A 26,989-nucleotide genomic window follows, 5' to 3' on the forward strand; every position below is an offset into this window, starting at 1 on the left:
ATGTACAAGAAAAAACCCAACAAATTTACAAATAAAAATGATTTTGCTTTTACAGCAAGAAACCATATTGTATATTTGATTGTATACTAAAAGGTGGCAAAACCTCATCACACCACAAACATCCCTAATTACTAAATACTGCAATCATTTTTACTTTGTTAGCTCAAAGAGTAGGAGAAAGCCTAGAAACATCAGGCTATGACTTGGATTTGACGAGGAAATTGCTTCTCTAAAAGATCTGCAATTACAGAGCGCCTTTTAACTTTCTGCAAACCACTTTCCACTGTGTCCTTGCCAGAACAAGTTCAGTGTCTTGCACATGAATACTTTGGCACGAGAAGGGGCAACCTGTTTACCACACGAGTTAATTCTGCCTTGCAAAGTGAATAAATGAGGCTACTTTGCAAGAGGAAAAAAAGTACTTCTTTTATATTGGGGAATATCTAAAGTGCTGAGACGGTTAAGACAGACTGAACATAACTGCAGAGTTTACAAACATTTGCTTGGAGAACTGTTTGACAGCAGCTTGTCTCTGCATAAGTTTCAGTTTCATTTTTAGTTGTTTGCTGCCTTAGGGCTCAGCAACTAGTGGTGACATCTGACATGAGACTGACACAGGCCGTATTTAGCATCTTTATAAAACAGGGCTTAGGTTTCTGGAAAAGCCCAGTGTAATCGTCTGTGTCTGCTAGCGTTCTTATCCATATTATTCTGCTTTAAGAGCCTGCTCAGGCAACTGGGGTCGTTCTCTGCCTCATAATGGGTTAAGAGCGCAGTGGTATAAATAGGAGAAGGGGGCAATATATTAATGATTTAAAGGCTGTAACTATACTCGCAGTTCAGAGGAAAGAATTCCAGTTCTACGTTTGGCAGAATCTGTAAGTGCCACTGCTCTTTAATAGTGACTCTCCTTTCTTCATCAATTGGAAGGAACTACATCTTGCAGCTATTTTGAATAAGCGTACAGCAACGGCATTGCTTTTTACATAACAAGCACATTCTAGCCGCCAGCCATTGTCGCTTAGCTCTTGGAAAGCACTGCCGTTGGTGCGGCAACTGGCGGGGGAGCAGAGCTGGAGACGAGTCAGCCTCCACTACCGCTGCCTGGGAGCAGATCCGATCTGGCTGTTTGGAAGAGAAAAGTGTTCCTAAGTCTTCAGAGAGAACGAGAGATACTCTGGTTCAAAGCCAGGAAAACTGGCACACTATGGAGAGTGAGAGAGACAGATACAGAGTTAGAGGATGAGGAAGACAGAGAGAGAGTGAGAGTGACAAGTAGGGGACTGATTAGTGAAGTAAACCACTTTGAACAGCAAAGGGAATCCCCTGGGTGGAAGATAAGTGAACAGGAGGACTGAAACTCACAGAAAGACGAGGAGGGGTGAATAAATGAGAGGACTTATTGGACAGAGGGAAGAAGATATCCACTAAGATTCTACAAAACATCGCCTTCTGCGAAACAGCGGGCAGAAACTCTCTTTGTGCTGGAGAAAGTGTAAAGGGCGCAGCAGGGGAGACAGTAAGAAAACAGGACAGAAATAAAGATTGAAACAAAACAAAAATGAGAGACGAGCAGATCAAGAGAGCTGGCAAAAAGAACGAGCTAAATAAGCCGACTGTGCAGGGTGACGTAACAGTCAGATTTCTAAACCTTCGCCTCTTTTCTCATTACAGGTAGATTCGATGGAGGTACTCCACTCCCCAGTCCCTCTGGGCACCAAAGAAAAAACTACTTTGCATAATAGCGCACATCTTTAGGCATTAATTAATTCACACTGCAAAAGGGACAAGAGAGGAGGAAAAATGAGGGGAAAAGGAGTGCATTCCTTTGCATGGGAAAAAGGAGGGTGTGGAAAGAGGACAATAACGCAGTTTGTTTGTGATGAGTGTTCCCGGTGCCCTACGCTGTCTGACTAGCGGACTGAGCCATCTGCAATTCTAATCAGCTGCTCAACGAAGACCTTGGTACCACACAGGAGGGAAAAGGGGCCCTGTCGTGCCTAATGTTCAGAGTGGCAGTGCTACGTTAGAGAGAGAAAAAGAGAGACGGAGATGAAGGCGGAGAGAGCTGAACTGAAGAGAGATGAGATTAGAGGTAGTGAAGAGAGACAAAGAATAGATAAAAACCATAAAATAAAACCAATTATTTATTATTACTATACTGATCTGTTGCCGTATGACAGGAATCACATATGCGGTTGATTCAGAGTCATTCCTAAACAGTCATTTAGCTGGTTGTTCAGCAAAGATGTGTAGAAGCAGTAAAAAAGGAAGCCATCAGTATTTCTCCTTCAGTGGGAAGCTCGCTACACCTTTATTAATTCCTCTGTTGATGTCATCAATCATCCCATACATTAAAGAGGAGCTGTGTAATCTAGCTTCCGTAAAGCATTAATCTGTGTCACATAATTCTCTCAAGCTTTATTTATTTTTTAGTCATTAAATGGGCAGGGAAATCTGATTTTCTTTCACCTAGATTCTACTGCGCCATCACGCCTCTAGTGAGATGTGGGTGGCAAAATATGCTTTTTCAAGTCAAATCATTGTTTATGACACCGGAGAAAATATTGTCCTCATTAAGCAGGAGAAGCAGAGGTAAATAAAACGTGAAAATCCCTACAAAAATAAAACTGGTGAAATATACATAAATCAAACCAAAGACTTCCAGTAAAACTTGGAGAGAAAAAAAAAGTAGTAACTGTGAAGATTGTGAAGATGTCATTGTTTTTTTTTTTTAAAGCTAAGATGCATGATAATTCATTTTTATTAATATTTCAAGCATAAAAGCTATAAAATGTACAGACTAACGTCTCCCTTTCTATATTTATGAACTAACGTCAACAGCAAGCAAACAGTTGTTTGCCAAATGACATAAACACAAGGTATAAAAGATTTCCTTGCATAAACTACTGCTTTAATTAAGGAAAAATCTCAACCAAGCATTAAATGCCTTTGCAAGATTAGGGAGATACTGTAGTCTCTGTTTACCTCACTTTTTAATTTGATAAGAAAGTATGTGGAGGGAAATCCCTCTACTGAACCTTCACAAAACACCTTTCAAACTAATCTCACAATCCCTGGAAGAAATGTGCTACATCAAGCCCATCTGGAGCAGTTGGAGAAAAACAACTTTTTTTTGCTCTCCGCTTATGACTTACAAAAAGTGCTTCAATTGCTCCCTCCATTAATTCATCCATCATTTGATATTTTCTTGAAAGATTTTCTTGTTTTTAAAACCACGATCCCGAGGCTCATTACAGAGACATTCAATGTCTTAGTCAGGCATGCCGCACACTGTTAAATTCAGGACACGTTAAGCTGCTCAGAAATGACTTAATCTGGCATTTGACTACAAATGTTGTATTTTAAATCACTTTGCACCTGGGGTTGTAAAAGGCTCATTTTTTTGCACAACTTTCCTTCCTTTTGCTATTTGCTGTGACATAAGCTCTGTAAAGGAATCTTCCTCAGACATTCTGTGAGACCATGAACCCTGCAGCACAAGTACTGGCAGTTATCTCGGTAAAATTTCCTCACCGTCTCTCCAGGCTGCCGGGGGATGCCGACGAAAAGGTGATCCAGGAAATTGGCGCTGCGTCCGAGCCCCAGTACAGTGTAGGGCAGCTGGAGGGAGAAATAAGCTGACTGGCTTAGCTGACCAGCTACAGGAGGGAAGACACAGAAAAGACACGTTTGCCATCAATGAGGTATTCTTTTCAGCAAACACTAAAACCAAGTCAGAATATACATTAAAAATATGCATGTATTGCCTTTGAATGCACAAACAAGCATGTGCGGTCTCCAGATGCTGAATCATTATGACTCTACTGCCACCACAGTTAACATTTTTGCATTAATTAATTCACTGGAAAGCACTCCAGAGGATGAAATTTGGTACACTTGCCAGTACAACTTTGTACTTCTGGCTGCTCAAGTTTGAAATTTATCATGAAAATATGTGGGGGAAAAAGCTATATCATAATTCAGTAATCTATGAGAGTCGACAATGTGCAAAAAGAGTGCAGCAAAATGTCTTTAAAGAGCATTATTATAAGCAACTATAAGCAGTGCAGAAAATATAACCAGAAATTAGTGAACATTCTTGATACAAATGAATCTTCTGTTGGGCTTTTTAAGTCTTAGGCTTTGGAATTCATGTACTTTAGAAGTTTATTTCAAACACGCCATCCATCTTAATATTGCCAGACCACAAGCCCCTCCCTTCCAGTGACACTGCCCAATGTTAGCAGCATCCCTAAGAAGGACACTGCACCTTAAAACATCACAAAAACTGTGCAGGAATGACAAGAGGCAAGACAAAGGTGTTGACTCGGCCTCCGAACTCCCCAAATTTAAGCGTACAAGTACCAGAACGAGCCCGATCGACTCGCGACACCAAAAGGTTCCATTGCCGCCAACATTTTGGTGCCTGACAAAGTAGGAAACCTCAAAACGATTCTGTATCCAGGATCATTACAAGGTGTTGGTCTGGGATGGGTGGGAATGAGACACAGAAGGAAGTGTAACATCTGAAGTCAAGTCAAATTTGTTTTTCGTACATTTAGAAACAACAAAGTGCTGTAGATTCCAAGAACCATGTAAAGAACATTAAATCAACAACTTAGACTTCATCACTGGGCTCATATAATGTAAAACCATGTGCTCCAACCAAACCTATCCTGAGCACGACTGTTGATGACAACATTAATACGTACGAGTAACCATAATAAGAGGAATGAGAAGGAAATACACAACCAGAGCGACTGAGCCAGAGGGACTGCAGCATGAGACCTTGTGTTCTGACATGAAGCAGCGTCATAAAAGATACAAATCAGAGAGAGACACCTGAGGCCAGTGCAACACCTCTCTCTGTCTCTTCACCCAGCCTCCCTCCTGTAATCTCTCCCCACTCACTTAATATTCTCATCCAATCCTCACTATTGTGTTTCCTCCTTTCTGCTCATCTCTCCATTCCTCTCTCTTGATACATCACTCTGATTTGGCCTTTTGCTTCCCCTTTTTTTCTCTCTCTCTCTCTCTCTCTCTCTCCCCTTCAGCTGCTGTATCTCGCCCACGCCACCCAACTCTGCCAAGTGCAGCCGACATAAATCAACCTCTATGTGGTAAACAAAGAGAGGGAAGGGGAGAGAGAGAAAGATGGAAGAAGAGAGAGAGAAAGCCTTGAGGCAGCCAGTGATCAGAACTAATGTGGATGGACTGCGTATTGCAGGCCAAGAGAAGCACAACAGCTATGCTTCTCTCTTTATTTTCTTTAATCTATGCCCAACCTCAGTTTGTCCGGTTCATTTTGGCCACCTGCAGTAAGGTCCTGTCAGCCCACCTGACTGCAGCTAAATATTTCTCTTCTTAAAAGCTGTTCCTCGCTGCACAAATAAAGCTGGCTTTTTACCTCAGGAACACTGCAGGGGTACAAATTGACCAGCCAGCGGGTGAAAGGATCTAGTAGCTACTATATGGTGTTAGTGCAATGAAAGCCTGTCCTTGATGCTCTAATGTCCACTCTGTGGCTCCAGTTAGTATGGAAGCTCAATGAACACCATTGACTTTTGCCATCTTCAACCAAAGAAAGCTTTTCAGCCGTGTCTATTTATGCCTAAATTTCTCTCGCTTGTTATTGGTCTATGTATTTTATTTTCACAGCTTTTTAGCACCGGGATGCGGTTTTCAGAAGAGGCAGCATAATTGCCTTAATCACACACTGCACATGGAGAGAGACAGATGATGGATGATGAAAAATATTGGCTGTTTCCAGGAGGAGCTGGACACTTACCTGAAGTACAAAGACGCAGCTTTCATGAGACATTGAAGCTGAATCCTGGGGTGTCTGACATTTACTGAGGTGTGCGCGCATGTGCGTGCATTTGTGTGTGTGTTAGAGGAATTCACCAGATCAGTAGACTGGAAAGCTGTGTACTTCTGCAATAAAATTAGATTTATAAATGCTTTTTACACATAGCATCATTATCATACCAGGGATAACAATGTTTTTCAATGGGTCATTCAGTTGACCACTTGATCCAGCCTGAAATAGCTCAAAAACCATCAAACAGACTGGCAAAAATTGACTATAATTTACTACATACTGTAAGACAATGGATCCTGACTATGTTGGCGATTCTGAGACTTTTCATCCTACCCCAGCTGGTTAAATTTACATGTGCATTACATTTAAAACATGTGGACAAACACAAAATCCAAGTTTACCAAAAGTAGTTTTTCTGGCAACTACAAAGAAAAATAATTTAGGACAGTTGAGGATGTAAAAGGAGAATTAAATAGCAGCGACGCTTATAGCGACCCCAAGTCCTGATGGATTTTCTTTCTTTTTTTTTTCTTAAAAAAAAGAAAGAAAATCAGAATGATGGCACCTTTGTTGATATCTACAGAAACTGGGGCGACAAAAACCTCAACAACAACAGAAACGGCATCTTTGAGTAAGAATCAGAATGATTTGAATTAAAAAAACTAAATAAAAATTCTTGTCAATTGCTACTTTTGTACACGCACATAAATGTGTGGGAACAAAACTGGTGAATGTCGGAGAAGTGTGTGAGGATAACACAGTGGGCGGATTAACCAAGTAAACTTAATAGAGTTTTTGCTGCTTAACTTGACAAGTCGGAACTCTTGTTAACCACTTCTGTCTTTAATCTAAACAATTAAATAGCCTTTAGGGTTATTTTTGTTATAGTTGACAATCAATAATTTATTGGCAGATGAATTTTTCTCTGTTCTCTATCCTGCAGTTGTGAAAAAAAACCCACTTGATTGCTTCACACAGAACCTCAGAGCCATGGTGCTGAACAAAAGGGGATTTTTGAGGGGATTGAACCTTTAGGCCAGGTTTGGTTTGATGGTTTTGACAGAAGGCTTCTCCTCGTTTGTGGGCAAGAGGTGGATAGCTTGCAGCCCGCCACTCAGCAGGGTAGAGTGGGTGAGAGAGTGTGTGTGTGTGCGCGTGTGTGTGATGGAGGATCAAGCAGGGTTATATTGCAGGCAGGGAGCCTGGCTTAACGTCTGCTGAGTACTGTGCGAGTGCGTGTCTGAATAGACTGGCTAACAAACACGGCCACGGCTGGAGCAAAGCCATTTCACAACACGGGGAGGCTGGCAAAGGGTATTATGCAGAGCAGTGTATCGGAGTGTCTGCATTTTGTGTGCGCTTGTGCATATGCGAGCAAGCGCATTTCTGTCCTATCTTCCAATAGCAGAGCCAGCGGAGGTCTTGGCAGGAGATTGCACCCTGCACACATGACTGACAGCCTACAATCCATCTCTAAGAAGACAAAGCGGATTCGAAGTAGCACAAGCAGTCACCCTTGGTGTGTGTACATCTGTGCGGACTTCTCATTTTCTCAAGTTTTAAACACAGACACACTTGTGGGCAGCATGATGTGCTTCGATTCAACAAGTTACTGCTCCAAAGCCAAACACATCGACAAGCAAGCACTCAAGACCACACGCCCACGAAAGAAAGTACACAGATAGCCACAGGGTCCAACCCAATTTGTGCCAAAAGAAAGAGGAAAGAAAAATATAATAGAATGAAAAGAAAAAGTTGCTCTTCATTGAAGTATTACATTTCATTTTACGACTATATAAAACACAGTATAATATAAAAAGGTCTTCGAAATCTTGCTTAAGTGCTTAGAACTGAACTTGATATGTCTGTGAAGGTTCTCAGTCATCCAGGTCATTGTAGTCAAAGGAGCTTGCAAAGAAAAGTGTCTGGACTTCTTTAAGTTACTTGAAGACGTTTCACCTCTCATCCGAGAAGCTTCTTCAGTTCTAAGGTCAAATGGTGGAGAGTCCCAGATATAAACCTAGTGGGAGTGTCCCCCCCACAGAGGGACAAAAGGACCCCCTGATGATCCTCTAATCGCCTGAGCCAAGGTGTGAAACTGGGTGTGGGTCCCAATCAGCCAGAGTTTCGGGTGAGTTCATTGTGAAACCTGGCCCCACCTTATCATGCGAATTCCTGCGGTCAGATGGCCCAGGATGTGAGTGGGCGTTAAGGCGTCTGGGAAGGGATCTCAAAACTGGATTATAGATGGCAGACAGTTGGTGTCGTAAACCACCGCCTCTGTTCAAAGATGGTCGCTCATAGTGGACATAGATGGCGTCTTTCACTCCTCTTTCAAACCATCTGTCTTCTCTGTCCAAAATGTGAACATTGGCATCCTCGAAAGAGTGTCCTTTATCCTTGTCTCCTTACCTTGCATCTTAAGGATAAAGGACACTCTTTTGAGGATGCCAATGTTCACATTTCGGACAGAGAAGATTGGGACCCACACCCAGTTTCACACCTTGGCTCAGGCGATTAGAGGATCATCAGGGGGTCCTTTTGTCCCTCTGTGGGGGGATACTCCCACTAGGTTTATATCTGGGACTCTCCACCATTTGACCTTAGAACTGAAGAAGCTTCTCGGATGAGAGGTGAAACGTCTTCAAGTAACTTAAAGAAGTCCAGATGCTTTTCTTTGCAAGCTCCTTTGACAACTGAACTTGATCATCCACCTTGTTACTCCAAACATGGATTGGTAGAATACAAAACACGTTAATGTCTTTTTTATTATTTTGTGTTTATATTATTTTGAGACAAAGGAAAGTAAAATAAAAGATTTGGAAATGCCACCGACTGTACGCCTACTAAAGTAAACTGAGATGAGTGCTGAACTGAAATGTTTTTAAATAGATAATATATAAATAAGACTTTTCAAAACAATAATTGAGGAGATAACAGGTTTCAAGTCCAAATTACCATAGATTCACTATGTATATATAATACCACATGAGACGTGGTAATTTAAAACTGACACCAATGGTTAAGGCAGATGGCTGCCCCTCCCTGAGCCAGCTTCTGTCACAGTTTCTTCCAGTTAAAGAGGAGATATTTCTTGCCACTGTTACTAAATGTTTGTTCAAAGCAAGTTGTTCGATTGTTGGCGTTTTCCCTGTATTATTATAGGGTCTTTACCTTACAATATAAAGCGCCTTGAGGTGGTTGCTGCTGTGATTTGATGCTATACAAGTAAAGCTGAACTGAATCAAATGTTTGCAGAACATATTGCAAGAACACAATACTTGCATTAAACTCCTTTGTAGTCAATGACTGACGTGAAGAACCAATGGACATCAGCAAATTCTTTGTTTCCTCCCTTGAGATGCCCATCCAGGGCTTTACTACAGCCATCATCACATTTAGCTTGTTTCTACATTCAGTATTGTATTTAATAACTAAAAAACATGCTATATCGGGTTCAAATCAGGTGACTGACATGGTCACTAAAGTGCTGTTTGATCAGTTATGCAGGATTCGGCTGAATCTGAGCAGAGAGTATAGTGCTAAACACTTCAAAACTCATCCTGCTACCTCTACCAACAGTCTCATCATCAGTAAACACTACTGGCCCATGTACCACTGGCAGTGATATGGCATGTTTTGGATCATGAGCCGTTCCTTTCCTTTTATCTCTCTAATCTTGGTTTCTTCTTTCTAAACTATGCAGACTTTAAAAAATATTTTCTGAAAGTCTTATCCTGGCTTCCTGTTCTTGAGTATAAGGTTTGCACCTAAATCTTCTGTACTTTCTTTCATGAAGACCTCTCCCGATTATAGAGCTTGACAGGCCTCGCCTGGCTATAAAACCGCTTGTCGATTCATTTTAAACCTCTGAAAATGCACAAGTTTTATAAAACCCGTTGAATTAAAGCTGAAAGATTTAAAATCCACTGTAGCGGTGTATAAAAATAGTCTTTGTCTAACAAATTATGGAAATTATTATTTTTCACTCTAAATCATCATTATTAGTGCAGCACTTTTGTGTTATTTTATGTATTCATTCTTGAATGAGCACCCTCCTGTGCAAAGTCTAACTGTGGTAACTCTGATAGTCTTTCATTCTGTTTTGACTCACTGCCAGTTTTGGCATATGATACACAACTGAGTGTATTCTTTGACACCTGTATGCTAGTCACAGTTCCTGAGATAACACTTTAGGCTGAAACGAATTCAGAACACAGCAAATTAAATGACTTCGATGTACCTGAGTGGAATCTCATTTTACTTTATGTTAATTGCATTTTACTCTATGTGGGTTGAAGAGCAAGTGCTTTTCTTAGTTTATAAAATGTATTTCACTTCCTCTCACACCATCATACCTTGTTTTCCTCACAACAGAATGCAAGCTAGGACCTTGATAAGGCTTTTGGGATACAAGCCCACCCCCATGATATTTAAGCTGACACATTTTAACTCCTTGTGGGCATGAGAAAGCAAAAAAAAAGAAAAAGAGTGAGACAAAGATGAGAGAGAAAGTCGGACAGAGAGAGGACATGGATGCCTCTGAGGGAGCTTCAACACGTTTGTGTGTGTCCATCTGCCGAGATCTTATGACACATCCTGTCTCTGGGCTCTATCACCTCTGGCCAGGCACATGCAGAATAACAATGTCATGTTTATCAGTCTGAAACCGAGTCAAATTTGTGTACGGGCACAAGATGGCAATAAGTGATGCAAAAAAAATCAAGAATAAATAAGGAATCTGAAAATCAGACGTGTAAAACACAACTGTTAAAAGCAACAGCACACCATCTGCAAATCCTTCCACAGGAAAATGAAAAATGCACCAATATCATGATCCCAGTAAATTCATACAGGAAAGAAATACGGTCATAAACATAATTGGCTTGCAGTGCCGACACACTTACACACACACACACTCTCTCTCTCACTCCCTGGGGTTTCAAAAACGAAACATTTTTTTGAGAACTTCCTGGTGCCCGTCGCTATAGAAACCATTTGCTCCCCTGATGGCGATAAAAGGAGCAAATTGCCGAGATGTAGGGTGGAGCCATAAGGGACAGAAGCGTATACACACGCACGCACACACACACACACACACAGTACACCTGGCCTGAAGAGCCCCCTTCAGAGCCCTACAATGGTGTCAAGATCTGAACATTGATTTGCGTTTTACCACACGTGTGTATGTGTGTGTGTGTGTGTGTGTGTGTGTGTGTGTGGTGAGACACTGAAAAAAAAGCAATGGGCTCTATAGTTGTTCTGTCTTTATCGCCATCTAGATTTGCGCTCTCTCTCTCAAATGATACAGCAATAAAACATGTTGACATCTGCATCCAGATGATGAATGAAATAGAAGCATGGCTGCATGTGTGAAGCAACAGACCTAAAGACAGTGTGCATCCCTCTTGCTTGCTCGCCTTTACTAAAAAATACAGTGTAGCTCCACGACATGTACAATTTCTTAAATTTTATGTATTCACTTCAGTTTTCCCAGCCATGTCAGCTGTAGAAAGAAATGAAATAAAGCTACAAAACACCTGAAGAAAATGTGATTCAAATGAGAAGAAAAATATTCAGCCTGAATCAAAAATAAACTCAATTTTTTTTAAGTCAAGAAGCCTGAAAACATTTAAGAGTTGGGAGTTTTACTGATGAACCAAAAGAGCATACAGTTATGAATAATGTTCTTGGATGGATGACCTCATTATTATAGATTCTCTCAAAACGGAAGCATTCATCAATACTCTTATTAAGAGAAACTTTGGAAACCAGACCAAGATGAATTAAGTCAATAGTACTACCCAGCAAAACAAGTGAGTAGTCAGTGTGCTATGTCTGGAATGATAAATGTGCACTTCAAGACTGGCAGAAGGAGGAGAAGCCTGAGAGTTGGCAAAAAGTTTTCTCAGCCAGTGCTGAGTGCATTTAAAAATACAGGTCTGCTTCTTAGGATTGACAACCTTCCATCATGTGGGGAAAAAGTTTAACGTCGTCATTAAGTTATGGTACATGTCAACATTAAATACTTAAGTGGAGTTTTGTAATAATCAATGCAGATGATTGGCAGGTGTGTTCAAATTACAGCAATCCCCCTCAACTGCACACTTAAGACAAACAATTTAACTGCTTGCATAGTGGCTTGCTTTTTCTGATATTATGAAAATGATCCAGTGAGATCTGATTTTGAAATCATTAGAATAGAGAAATAAAGCACGCAGTTGTGAATAAGTCTCGACTTAGATCAATGTCAACATTTCTCACATTGCACTGTAGGGCTGTGCGATATGACCAAAATCTCATATCCCGATATAAGAATTCTATCGTTCGATAACGATATAAATCACAAAAATGCAACATTTTCTGTAAATTCTGTGAATCTCGGGCAGCTCGACTTGCGTGAAGTGTTTCCAGCTGCGGGTCATGTAGCTGGAGTCGAGTGTTTTAACTGATGCATGAAACTATACATTTTTAGACATAAGTTCTAACGTTTGAGTCTAAGGTTTATTTTTTAGCACCTGGCAGCTCCTTTTTACTTCTCATCCGTAAATAATCTGCTCTTTTTCATGTGATTCAGTTTATTTTGAAAAGTCTCAACAGGATCTTGAGCTTTATTGTGAAAGGTTTATGTGGAACATAAACAAGCGGACACGCGATGCTGTTACCGTCGTTGTTGCTAACCACAACGCATAAAAACAGGCGCTTGTCCGTCCGTAGTGTGGTTATATTAAATATAAGAGAAAGAGAGAACTTTAAGAAATTAATATAGCCACTACAGTGACCATCAAAACGATGAAAAGATATTGCCGTAAACAGTTTATTTTGCGACACCACGAAACAAACGATAGCGTAAAATGAAACGATAGACGTTTTTATATCGTTATATCGAACAGCCCTATTGCACTGGACACCCTTGATTTGAAGACAGCAGCCAAAACCTCAACTTTACACAGATCTTCTAGAAATGCACCATTTGGGATATCACGGGGCTGTAGGCAGAGTCCGAAAAACAGTTGTGTTTTGGGGTTGAGGGATTTTAAGTTCTTGGCACACAGAAAAGAAATGAGATACAGACTTTTACATTTGACCTAACAACAGTGTATAGTTTGGATAACAGAGGTGATTTCTTCACATTAATATACATTAATGACCTAGTATGAACCTTCCAGATCCCTCAGGTCATCTGGATCCGGTCTTTTATCAGTTCCCAGAGTCAGAACCAGACACGGAGAAGCTGCATTCAGCTTTTATGCTCCTTATATCTGGAACAAACTCCCAGAAAGCCTCAGATCAGCTGAAACACTCAGTTTATTTAAATCCAGGTTGAAGACTCACCTGTTCTCAGCTGCATTTGAATAAAGCACCAAATCCGCACTTAAGCTTAAATTTCAAAACTTACATTTTAACTACTGATTTTATCTACTGTTCTGATTTTATCTGTTTTGATTTTATATACTGTTTTGTTTGTTTGTTTGTTAATTAGTTAGTTAGTTTGCTTGTTTTAATCAATTTTAAATCATGTTTTTTATTTGTTTTTGTTTCTAATGTCTCTGTAAAGCACTTTGAATCACCTTGTTGTTGAATTGTGCTTTACAAATAAACTTGCCTTGCCTTGCCTTACATAAGACATTTTAAGAACATTTCCTACAGCATGAAATACATGTCTATAATATGAAATTCTTCCTGTACCAGGTTACTGTTTGGAAGAGTTTTTACACTACAACAGATTAAAATACTGCTCTGTTTGCAGAATAATATTCTGCCAGCAGTTCACACGCATGCTGCTTGGTGCAGCGCTGTAGGTCTGTTTATAGATATTATTGCTGAGGATGCAAGACACAGTGGACTCTTAATAACAAATCTGAATTGAATTAAATGTGCACTTGTCTCCGTGGATAAGTTCTTAAGCTGATCATTTCCAAATCCATTTATATTTAGCCACTGCCTTTGCTATTATGACAGAAAACATAAGTCTTTGCAATTTTCTGTACCACTGCACAAATCTTTGCTGACACATGATATTGGCAAAAACAACTGACACCAGAGCCTCTATGATGGAGTACCTAAGTGCAGCTTTGTTGTAAATGATAAGGCTAGTATGGCAGGTAAAATGTTTATCGTGTTCCCACCCATCTCAGTTTAGTCTACTAATATTTATTAACTCCCACTAAACACAAAGAATATGATGGTTTTATTAACTGTCCAGGCATTTATCTCAGCAGGGAGTTACATTTTTGATCCAATGAGGACACGTTTACAATCATTACAGTCATATTGCTTGAACCATATCATTGCTTTAGGCAAGTTAACTTTCTTCAGCCAACAAACAAACTGAGAAACTCTCAGAACAAAAACACTGAAGGACACGCTGTAGCTTCCTGAGATTAGTTTTACTCTCTGTGAAAAAGTTTGTGATCCATTTCGATGCATACTGTATGAGCACTTGCTTCGCGGAAACCAAAGGATGTTTAGCAACACACAGGACAACAGACAGGTAGGCAATAGAAGCATATTATAAGTTAAACAGTCTTGACAATATATGGTACCCATAAACTAGCTGCAGAAAGGAGAGATTAATGGGTGAGAAGAGAAAAGAGGCAAAGGGAGATAGGTGAAGGAGTGAAAAACATAGACGAGAAAAAACATGCTAAGCCTGATCAATAGTAATTCACCACATCTCGGTGTTGGGCTATCTCTCTTCTTTTCTTCTTTTCACACCATTATTTCCTTCTCCTCTCTCATCTTCGGTTCTGATCTCTCTCCACTTGCATCTCTTATCTTTGTCTTTTGTTCCACCCTCATTTTCACTCCTATCCTTTTCTCTCTGCGGCTCTGTCCTCTGCACCCTCTCATCTTCTCTCTTTTTAACCCTTTTCATTTCTCCCATCCACCTACTCCCCTATCTTTCTCCCAGTATTATGAATTCTCACTGTGTGTTTAAAGACTATCCTCAATATACCATGCAATAAATTTTCGGAGAAAAGGGTTGCGCTCACTATTGACCTGACGAGGTCTCTGAGAACAGGGGTACACTTGCCCATAGATCAGTATGACGTCAAGTGAACTGGCTTTTAGGATTCTGCTTGAGGAATCAGAGTGATGCAGCAAAAAGCAACATAACCGGTTCCAAGTGGACAGGTCAGCACTCACATAATTTCCTCTCTGAGGTCTCTGCTTAATTTTTTTGGATTTTTTTTTTAACTAACATTTAAAAGGTCAAGATCAATATGTTTTTGGATGAGTTGCTGCAGGTGAACATGTGTTTTTAAAGGTTAAGTATGTAAGCGTGTGTGTGTGTGTGTGTAATTGCTAATCCTGTGGACTCATTAACCTAATTGGACAGTCTACCGAGAGCTCCACATTGATGTGGGCGTGCTACGATTCTTCTCCCTATGAGCACTCCTTCCTTACGCTTTCTTTGCCTTTCCTGTTACTTTGCTCTCAAATGTCCCTTTCTTTCTTTGTCCGTGGTGAACATAAAGGAAATAGTCTTTGACACTATAGACATAACTGCACTGTCTGGACAATGTGAAGAACTCTTGAGCTTTCCTTATTCCCTGTTAGCATAATAACATTATTCTTTCTACTTCAATTTCCAGCTTGGTGGGACTAAAGGCCAAAATATATCTGGCAGAAACAACCTAATGTAATGAAGAGTTATGGGCATGGACAATAGCTAGTTTTCCATCAAATTTATTTATGAGAGTGATGGTATTGTCTTAGTTTATTTCCCAAAATAAGAAAAATCTTTCAAGCTCCCAAGATCATTTGGATTAGAGTGTAAGCACTGTTTTATCTCACTGTAATCAGCTGAGAAATTCACGAGTGGCTTTCAAGACATTGACAAGCTGTTTAAAAATAACCGTCCTCCACCACGTTCCAGAGAAAGTGCGGACTCCTGATTGCTGTTGTGATACTAAGGCCATTAAACCCTTAATTTAAATGATAAACTAAGAAATTTGCTTGACCACAGAAGACACAAAAGAAATTATACTTGCAGAGTGGTTTACGACCATCGAAGCAGCTGATGCGCCCGTTTACCGAAAACACACAGTACATACCAAATTCAATTTTGAAGTATAAGAGTGGCAAAATAAACAAAAAAACAAAAAAAAGAATAGTAGCCTGGAATTGCTTGCAGCTAATGGCGTGGAGATCAGTATTAAGTAAAAGATGTTATCCCAAGGCCCGTTTACACCTGCACCCACAGATTTTTTCCCTCTTCTCATTGCTGGGATGCATTCCTGCTGAAGTTGTCAATAACGTTGTTGTTGTGGAACCTCAGCATCAAGCTGAGGGTTCTGGCTAGCGCTACAGAAGACGAGCAAAGTGATTTTTATAATTGGCAGGTAACTTAAAATGTTTTAAACAGCTTAACAAATCACCAGACACAAACTTGGCAGTTTGGATCACAGTACATGGATTGTAAATGGTAAATGGACTGATCGTGGCTCAAGAGTTAGGCGTTCACCTTGTAATCGGAAGGTTGCTGGTTCGAGCCCCAGCTCGGACAGTCTCGGTCGTTGTGTCCTTGGGCAAGACACTTCATCTACCGCCTACTGGTGATGATCAGAGGGGCCGATGGCGCGATATGGCAGCCTCGCTTCTGTCAGTCTGCCCCAGGGCAGCTGTGGCTACAACTGTAGCTGCCTCCACCAGTGTGTGAATGTGTGTGTGAATGGGTGGATGACTGGGTGTGTAAAGCGCTTTGGGGTCCCTAGGGGGGACTAGTAAAAGCGCTATACAAATAGCGCTTTTACTAGTCTAATGGTAAATACAGGCCATTTACCATTCTTATATAGCGCTTTTCTACTCTCCCGGAGTACTCAAAGCGCTGTATATAACATGCCTCATTCACAAGCAATTTGGGGTTAGTACCTTGCCCAAGGACACTTGACATGCAGACTGGGGAAGCCTAGGATCCAACCACCAACCTTCCGATCAGTAGCTGATCTGCTCTACCACCTAAGCCACAGCCACCCTACATCTGTGAGATAAAGGCAGATGGGCTGTACTTTCTTAGAGAGAAAAAAATGTTCATTTTCAATAGATTCATCAGAGATGCCGAAGTAAAGGTAAGGACTGCTCAATGAAATTCAGTCAACTATCAACTATTTAAAGCTTGGGTACGGTTCCAAATTATGCTAGGTTTTTTAATCAGTTATAGGATCTATACATGGTGTTGTCCCGAAGATTTTTCATAAAACAATTCAAGCATAGTAATTTTAAATTGTTCAAGATTGTATGAAAATACTACGCAGTTTAGTATAGTTCATTGAAGACTAAATTGGTTAGTCTACTGTAGTGTTGACAGAAGTTGACAGTGGTGCACTATGCTGCACTGGTGCAGAGCAGGCTGTGGTGTTCATGCTCACTGTTAGGTCACATCAAGAGTTCCAGACATAAATTTAAACTGATCAGTCTGCTTCTGTTGTTGCAGTCAATGAAATCCACAAAAAAAAGCAGTAAACCTCAGAGTAGCAGCACCAGGAGCAGGTGAACTGACCCCAGGTTGCATGTAAAGACAACAAATTTACTGGAGCTCACAATAAAAATGTTTACATGTGTTCTAAACATGTTTTTCCTGACACTGCAGTTTTGATCATGCTAATAGAGGCACATTATATTCAAACTCTGTCCCCTGATTGTCTAAAGTTGGGACCCTGAGAGGAACACAACGCAGTGTCCAGAGTGGAGGAGAAAAAGGATTAAAAAGGTTGTTAATGAATAACTTCAACTATTCATCTCCACCCCCTCACTCCCTCTGTGTCTCAGCAGGAGTTAGTTGATAATGAGGTGTGGTGTTGTCAGAATCACAGCCCATGCTCATCTATCCAACCTGCTTAGTAAGGGGCATGGCGCAGCACTGTCTGGTACGATATACATACAAGGTCACAATGAGACAGATGTTAGGGTATGCACGCATGCACATGCTGCTACCCAGACAGAACACATATAGAAATACAGTATGCACACACTGCAGAATGTAGAAAAGATAAATACATGAACACATACTTATTATACTGCAGTGCAATCTAATCAGATTAGAGGGTGATATGATCATTATATCGTTTTTGAGTATATACGATGTTCCCCTCAGTTGTGGTACAGGGAAGTTAAACTCATTTTAAGTCACAGTTCACATACAGTATAGCCCAGTTTGATTTCAAGTGGGCTGGACCAATTAATCCAGTGACCATTAAATAATCGATAAAGAAAAAAAAACTATATGATTACATTTTTGAAAATGTTCACATTAAATGAATCAACGTGACACCCTGAAACTCACAACACACCTGGCAGAACATCATGTTATTTAGCTCGTCATATTCCAGCCACAGAAATTCTTTTGTCCATGAAACCATAAAGCTGCACTTTCTTTTTGCCTCATAGTCTGATTTGTCATAACTTTTCTGTTTTGTGGTAAGCTTTTCTTTGGCTGCCCCTTCTTCACCCTGACCTGTCTTATTTGGCTGAGCAGAACTAAAATACCAGCGTAAATCCTGCTGCTTTTACACACGTACTTACATAACGCTCAGCGATTCTTTGCGCACTCAACCTCTCACATGTTTAAGCTTGCCGCGAGAGATTTCACTTGCCGCGTTTGAATAGTAAGCTAATGAGTGATAAGACGATGTCAGAGGAATTGGTGCACAATTAATCGTCACTCACCAATCAGTGCTGCTGCGCTCTACACGCCGTTCGCGCGATCGCAAAATGAAAGTGAAAGCAAAAAGCAAGCGCAAATTCAAACGCGATTTCAATATGTCACATATTGACAGTGGCTCATCGATGCCAATGACATAATTACTCAGCTACATTGGCGAAAGAATGCAAAAGCATAGACATATATTTTCCTTCCTATGATAGGCCGACGGGCAGGGCTGAGTTAGATTTTGGTAGCCCGATTGGAAGAATCACTAGCCCCGGGATGTCGGGCTAGCGATTTTGCGAGCCCTGAATCTCTTTGGAAAAATAAGTGCAATTTCAACAACTGCACTTAAAAACTGCTTTTCCAAATTCAGTCAGTTTATTGTTATTGGAAAGAGGAACTATATCTGTAACTTACAAGAACAAATCCACATGACATCTTTCTTCATTGTGTTAAAACTGATGATTTAGACCTCTGTCGTGGAAGAAATTAACAGTTTGAAAATCACATCTACTGATGTGGTCCATTCAAAGCTACTTGCAAAACAATGCTCTGTGATGCAAAATACTATGAAAAGTCCAAAAATAATTATTTCCTTCTGTGCCATTTTCATATCACACAAAGCAGTCCCATGTGCTTGATTGAACTTGCCATAGACATCTACCATACCTGCTTTTCTTCTTCCCCAATCTTCATCCAAACTGCCTCCTTTTCTGATTAGATCTTAGTATTTCTTTCCTATAAGTAACTACTTCGCCTCTTTCTGTCCTATTATTCCCTTTTCCTATTTTCTACTGGAATTTCAATCCTCTATTAAGCCTCCTCAGTCCTCTCTCCATCTCTTAGCATTTTATAATCTCTCCTTTCCTCTCTGCTCTCTTTCCCTTTCAGGAGGGTGAAGGGTAAGTGAAGATCGTTGGGCCCCGGTGGAGAGCCCCAGACATCGTGGGTGTGTGTATGCGTGTGTGTTTGTGTGCACCCCATCATTGCTCATCTCTGGCAGCCTCGCTGGCTGTTCCCCGAGCTACAAGCTACAGAATAAATACACTTTAAATCACCACACACACACACACACTCACTCACACACGCACACACGCCTGCTCCCTGGCAGCACTTTGCTGCTGTTAAATGAGGGGTCTGGGGAGTTGTGCCGGCAAAGCCTTTGGCTACTTGTGCTCTCCTCCTCTTCTCTCTCTGTACACTCCAAGCTAACACACACTGAAAGAATAAGCTGGAGTTATGATGGACAGGCTATAATACTGCCAGGATATTCTAAATACATGGGAGTCTGTTTTATGAACATCCCAAACCAGGAGCACTGTCTGGGGATCCAGAGACTTCTTACTGACAAAGATGTACTGGCTGAGTGAACAAAATGTCACCATGTTCTTAAGAACGAGAAGGACCACATGGACCAACATGAAAGCAAGGAGCTATTCATTATGATTATTTTATTCTGTTCTGTATGTGTCTTATTTTGAATTTTTGGCTTTAAAAAACAAGAAATACAGATGACTTGCAGCAAAACTCCCTGAGGGGTGGGGATGGGGGGTCACAGGAGATTCACAGTTACATGGTATTAGCACTCACTGCTGCGTTTCTCTTTGTATAAGTGCTGAGAACCATTTTCACATTTATCTGACGAAAATTGCTTTGATTTCCTTCCCTAGTTCCACATAAGCCATGAAAGAGTTTGGGTTTATTACCATATCTGTAGCATGAATTATGATCAACTATGGTACACTTACTGTATGCATCATCCCTTGCACTAGAATAAGAATCTATAAAGACTCAACAGTATTTAAAAATAGCTTAATCTTAAATTCGAAGCGGTAAACACTTGATAGTCTTTGTTCTCTCACACTGAAGTCCAGATTAAATCATGTGTACCCTCCCTACGTATCATTATTGATGCATGATCTTTGATCTTTTAAATTAATGATGTGAATGTTACTTCTTCAGACCTCGAGGAGTTACAAAGCATTTGTTTTTGTCACAAACAATTCCTGAGGAAGATATCTGGCTCTTTGATTGCTAAATGTTGCACTATGTCCATCTAGTGTCTAACTGTTTGTGTCTAGTGATTTATGCTGAAAAGAACTCAAGTGGGCTTGCCCCAGCTGCCTGCTGCAGCTGAAAATGACTTACTGACAGTGGTGTGAAGAAATCAAAACAGGACAGTTGTTGCAGTGAGCTTAGGCCAGCGGTCCCCAACCTTTTTTGTGCCACGGACCGGTTTATGCCCGACAATATTTTCACAGACAATATTTTTTAAGGTGTCGCGGAAAAATACAACAAAATAAAACTAGTACCGCTACTGAAAAATAGAAGAGTTATTCATAACACACGTGAAAAGACCCAGGAAAACCGAGTTAACGATAAAAATGCTAACAAAATAACGCTGAAAACCGATAAAAACCCTGAAAACAACAACAAACGACTCACGGACCGGTACCGGTCCGAGGCCCGGGGGTTGGGGACCGCTGGCTTAGGCTATGAAGCTCTTTGATATTCTCCCTGGCCAACTAGTCACTTCACAACACGGTTTTCACATTACGTGAAACACGACAAAGTACCTAAATGCAAGCTAAGGTTTATGAAGAAAAAGAAAAAAGGCATGCTGGATTTCTAGGTTTGGTGGGAAGAACATAGAGCCTTGACCCGGACCGCATTTAAAACCTTAGGGATCAAAACCTTGGAGCTTTATATTAATACTCAAAGATTTTCAATTGGAGCAGAGATAAATGTAATGTTTAAGAGTCACCACACTTCACAGCTTGTATATGAGAAAGAATCAGAAGCAGTAAGTAAAAGCCACATTGCTTTATTACATCAGTTTCACCATTTTCCTGCTGTCTGTATTCTTGGTCATATTCATGTTAAGCGGTTGCACAGAGTGTTTTAATGCTGTTTGCTAAACATAATATAAAAACGTAACCACGTATACATTTCTAAAACCTTTGCACAATCTAAGCTTAGTGTGGATCCACATTAAGTGGGAGTCTGTATCACGCTCTTCTCTGTATCTTCTCTGCAGTGGGTATGAGAGCAGGTGGTGCTCCTCTCTCCCCCACACTGCTCCCTCTTCACTGTTGCTCTCTACGCCCATTTAACTGCATATTTTAAAGCAGTGGGATGTGTGGAGAGGGAACGAAACAGCTAAATACAGCAGAGTTCATGTGATATTTTGTCCACTCTGTGTTTTGGGGCTGGGACAGAGAGCACCAAACTAAAAACTCTGCAGCTATTAGAAGATTTGTTTGAGCACAGTTTCATAGACAGGAGCTTATAGCTGTCTAATAGTGGTGAAATAATGATGATGTGAGACTGTGAAATGACCACTCATTCTTTAAATATGTATATTCTCCAACTGTGCCAACAGACAAATGAAACAATGAAACCTGACAAAATTGAATTATGTTGCACAGAGGAATCCACACAGACTATATATATCCCTGACCCCAGGCTGTCAGTGCGTCATGTCCTCTTCCACTTCTCTGTCCTTCCCACAATGTAACATCAACTATGTTAACTGTAGCTAATACAGCACAACATTGCTGTCCTCAGTGTCTCCCCTTATCTTTCTATGCATCACTCTCTTTTTCCTCACTTCTACCCTTATTAGTCTTAAGCAGTAGAGTAGCGTAGAGTTCGTTACCTCATGGGCTGCTAAATATAAAATGACCCAGTGATCCTACTGGCTTTAGCAATATAATCAACAAAGCTGGAGTCAAAAGTTTTCAACTGACATTAATAAAATACCACACACCCTAAGATATGTAAGATTTGGATAAGGACAGAATTTTTGTAATTTTCTTTCCTCTTTGCAACACCGCAGTGGATTTTACAGCAAACAATCAAGATATGATTGACGTGCAGACATTCAGCTTTAATTCAAAAGAATTGCATTAACTGTTTAAAGAGTAATTTGTTTGCATAATGAGGCCAACATTAGGCTGAAAAAACAAAATAAACCTATAAGAGAAACAGTAAAACGTGAGTGACTGAAGACTGTCTGATGTGGTCTTGAATGTCAAGACACTCAATGTCAAAGTCTATAATCAAGAGATACCTTCATAAACGGAAATACAGGCTTAACAACAAATTTTAAACTACTATTTACACTCAAGAACAAGAAAGCTAGACTACACTTTGCTAGAAAACATCTGAAAGATCTGGCACAGTACTGAAAACACTGTGGGAAGAACAAACCAATGTGTTCAAGAATGATGGGAAGAGAAAAGCATGAAGAAGCAGACAAACAGCTCATGATTGAAGCATACTGTATCACTTGTCAAACATGATGAAGGCAGTGTTATTCCATGGGTTTGTATGGCTGCCAGGTGGACTGGGTCACTAGTGTTTGTTGATAATGTGAGTGCTGGTAGAAGTACAAGTTTTTAAGTGTAAACTATCTGCGTTGATTAAACCAACTGCTGCAAAACTGCAACACGCTCTCACTCTCAAAGAGTAACATTTTACGCTAGGTGACAAATCGTTGGTATACTGCGGTGCCGGGCACCCACCACGTCCCTATATTACGAGATAAGAAAAATTAGGAAACATGAGAATCGTTAATTTTACTTAAATCGCTTTGGAAAACACTATCTAACGTCATTGAAGTCGTGGTTAAGGTTAGGGATGAGGTTATGGTTGGGGCTGGAACGTGTATTACCACTGGAGCGTCATTCTACTGGATTTAATCCATAACCTGGCGTGTAGCAGAAGAATGCAAAAGGTCACCTTTCGCGTTCCTCCTGCCACAGGACGTGACAAATCGTTGGTATATTATGCCTCGGGAGTGAGAATGGGTTCAAAACTGACAGCGGTTGACAAAAACAAAGCATAGTGCAAAAGCATCTGTAGCCGTACTAAGGAAAGAATAGTCCTTTGAACATACAAGAAGAGCTGTTTTTCAACAGGAAACAGAAATTTAATTCAGCTCTCCTAACAAAGCCAAAATAACGGATATTTTTCAATGGCAAAGCCAGTCACCTGATCTCAAACCAGTAGAGCAGCTTTTCAGTGAATAAATACAAAACTGAATGCAGAGAGACCCACGAACAAGCAGAAACTTAAGCAGCTACTGAAACAGCATTTGGCAGTCACTGACTACAAATGATTTTCTTCCAAGTAAACGTCATCCCAATATTTACATTTTTCTTAATTTGTTCAATTGCTGTTAAGCATTAACAGCTCAAACTACAGTTAACAGAATATTTTGTAAAACCCCTTGAATTATAATCCACGGGGTGGTGGACAGAGGCAAAATTACAAAAACTGTGTCACTGTCCAAGTAATTATGGACATGACTTTCAAGAGGAATTTATATAATAGAGTGAAATGTGCAAGGAACAGTCCTTCGAGCTTACATGAAGCGGAGCTGTTTGTCAGTAGGCGACATATTTTCAGTTCAGTTCTCCTAACCAGTTCCATCCATAACAAACAGTCACTATGGCCTCATACGATCATGAACGTCTTCAAGAATTATAAGGAGGGTGACAGGTGATGCAGCATGACAAAATAAACAGCAACAAGAAAACAGCTGTTGTGTGATGCTGGCACTTTCTAGAAAGACAAGTAACTTGGACTTAAATCCAAAGTAAAAAAAAGTATCAAAAAAAGGAAAAAAAACAGAGGAAGCTACAGCTTTCTGAGTGTTGCTTCAGCAAGGAAAGCACTTCAGAGGAGAAACAGGGCCCCGAGTGTTTTGCAAGCTTTCACAGTATTTTTCTACGATAGTCTTCCACAAAATATAAGAAATCTGTATCCCACAGACAGACCCAATGCAGTAACTCCAGGTTTCATATTTAAGTCATAATACCAGTAAACATGGACTAACACTTTAAAACTGCATTACGACAGGTCAGATGAGACAGATCTGACACATCAAACTCATTTGTTTTCTTTTCCTTTACAGCACCTTTGTGAAGCACTATATTTTCCATTATTTCAGCTGCCCTTTCTATTTCAGCCTTTTTAATCTTTGAGACTAAAAAGCTTAAAGGCTATTTTCACTTATAAACGGAGAAAGCAAGAAAATAAAAATCAATATGCCCCTCTTCTTCAAAGTCTCTACTTTCTCCAATATCCTCCAAAACACACCTGTGGAGTTCAGCCAGACAAAGGACAGCCGTCACTGTCAGAAGGTTAAGTTATTAATAGGTATCAGGTATAATTGTTGCTGGTGTGCTAAAGCTGAGGTGGTAACATATCAAAGAAATTAACGCTTATTTTGGCTATTCTACATCATTACAGAGTTATTTAGAATGATCAGGAAAAGATCAGCCCACCCCACACAAAAAATAAAAAAGGTCTTACCTGATGCATTTTTCAGGTAACCATTAGAATCCACTGTGGTGTACATGACATAGGGACCTGGCTGGTTCACACCAAAAGGCTGACAAAAAAACACATGTAGACACATAAATAAGACATCGAACAACAGCTAATATTTTTCAATCTGTTTTCACTTCAGTTATCTGTCAGTGAAGGTGAAAAAGAGGACCGAGAGAAACAATCAGGGTGCGGTGGAAGTGATACAGGCACAAGTGACCTTGAGTCATTCTTCAGTTTTATTTCCACTAGTAGGTAACACGCAAAGGTCGGACCGAGCTGATTTGACTGAGCATAAATGAGTGTGACGGTTGCATGTTTACGTGCCTGTGTGGGTGGATACTCATCTCTCATATTATCTCTTCATTATGAAGGGATGACAACTAATGAAGAGATCTGTCGCGCCATCCTTCGCTTTACATCAACTAATCATGAGCCTGTTATACACACATACACGCTGCAAGGGAGACTTGGGCCTTTATGCTGTGACACTCAGCAGTTGGGTGAGAGAGGAATAGAAATGAGGTATAAAAAAAAAAGAAAAAGGAAAGAGTGCAATAAGGAGCAGACTAGTGGGCTGAAAGAAAGAAAGACAGCAGAAGAGAGGTGTGACTAAAAAGAAGAGGAGTGGGAGAGTGAAATGAAAGATAGAGGAGGTTTGATGGATGGGAGACGAGAGGAGTAGAAACAGCCACGAGCTCCACTCGTCTACAGCATTCATCATACCTTTCAGTTAGACAACAAACGGGCGGAAGAGTAGACAGACAGAACACAAAAACAACTCGAACACCAGCAGCCTGTGCTGATGCCAAAGTTAACGTGTTTTGTAAAGGGCTTTCCACTGGTGAGAGGCAATACAAGTAGTGGATGTTACTGGCTGCTTTGTTTCAGGCTTTTTTCTGTTTATTTCTTCATCCACCTACATGCGATGAGTAGCCATATGTGCTTAAAGGGCATTTAAAGCAATCTACGCAAGACACCAGACATCACTGAAGAGCCCTCGACACAACCACGGTTAGGTCCCACTCACACAGCCCTAGAGGACGGCTGGCAACAGTCAGTTGTGAATGGTTATTGGTAGTCACTGTGCACTGATTGCTAACTGTCACCCCTGGTACCCATCCCTAGGGTAAAGTGTTTTCTGAGGCTACGTCCACACGTACACGGGTATTTTTGAAAACTGAGATTTTCCGTTTTCGTTTTAAAAAATAATCCCGTCCACACGTAAACGCAGAAATGAAGAAAAACGCTGCTAGGAACATGCCAAAGCAACAGGTGGCGATATATTCCTAACCGTGCAGAAATGTTGGCCAATCAGAAGTCTAGAAGCCTCGTAAACAAGGATGGGGCATAGAAGCAGAACCGAGTCGTATGTGTGGAGGGACAGTAACTGTGTGTGTATATGTAAGAGTTTAAAAACTGCAGAGAGTACAATTAACAGTAACAGTATTGTAGAAATTCATTTCACCGAAACAATAACGTGGCGCACAGTGTGACGTCAAAAAAGGCGCACACCATTGACGCTGCGTTTTCTCCGTTTTTCTCGTCCACACGTAAATGCAAAACCTGAGTTTTTGAAAATATCCACCCTGGAGTTTTTAAAAATCTCCGTTTTCAGTGACCGAAAACGCCGTTTACGTGTGGACGAAAGGTGCAAACGCATAGAAAAATCTGCGTTTTCAAAAATACCCGGCTACGTGTGGACGGAGCCTGAGACTGGTCAGTGAGTGGTTGCGGGCTGTCACTAGTGTAAAATTGGTTGCAAAGTGGTATATTGCGCTGCACTAAAAAAAAAAAAAAACTCCTTCTGATTGCTTTGGTTGCTAGTATATAATATTAGCAATACAACTAGTTAATATGGAAAATGCCAACTTGTCTGCAGCAATTACAAACTACTCACTAAATAACTGTGAGAAGTGTCACAATTCCAAACGGGAACTTTCAACTCAAATGTGACTATTGCAGTAGTAAGGCACAACTTTTACTTTGACAGAGTGTGTTCTGTTTCCGGTTTGTGTCGCACATTTTTCACATTTTGAAATTTCACTGCAACTCGCCCAATACATGGTTAGTGTTTGCAGACAAGCCAGTGTTTTCCAATCTGCTAGTGACCAAAGTAATCCTAAAGAGGTATTTGGTCCTGCACTGCAACCACCACCACACACACAAAAAGAAAA

General features: G+C 40.5%; 1 protein-coding gene across 1 annotated transcript in view; it reads right to left on the reverse strand.

The window, feature by feature from the left end:
* The window catches only part of itfg1 (integrin alpha FG-GAP repeat containing 1), a 178,287-nt gene that overhangs the window by 16,511 nt on the left and 134,787 nt on the right, over positions 1-26,989 (reverse strand). Inside the window, exons 14-15 of the mRNA XM_085155842.1 lie at positions 24,798-24,876; positions 3,538-3,662 (exon numbers count right to left, since the gene is read on the reverse strand). Of these exons, the coding sequence (XP_085011968.1) occupies positions 3,538-3,662; positions 24,798-24,876 (204 nt within the window). The remainder of the gene's footprint in view (positions 1-3,537; positions 3,663-24,797; positions 24,877-26,989) is intronic.

Source organism: Neolamprologus multifasciatus, chromosome 1 (assembly GCF_963576455.1).
Source record: "Neolamprologus multifasciatus chromosome 1, fNeoMul1.2, whole genome shotgun sequence".
NCBI lineage: Eukaryota > Metazoa > Chordata > Actinopteri > Cichliformes > Cichlidae > Neolamprologus > Neolamprologus multifasciatus.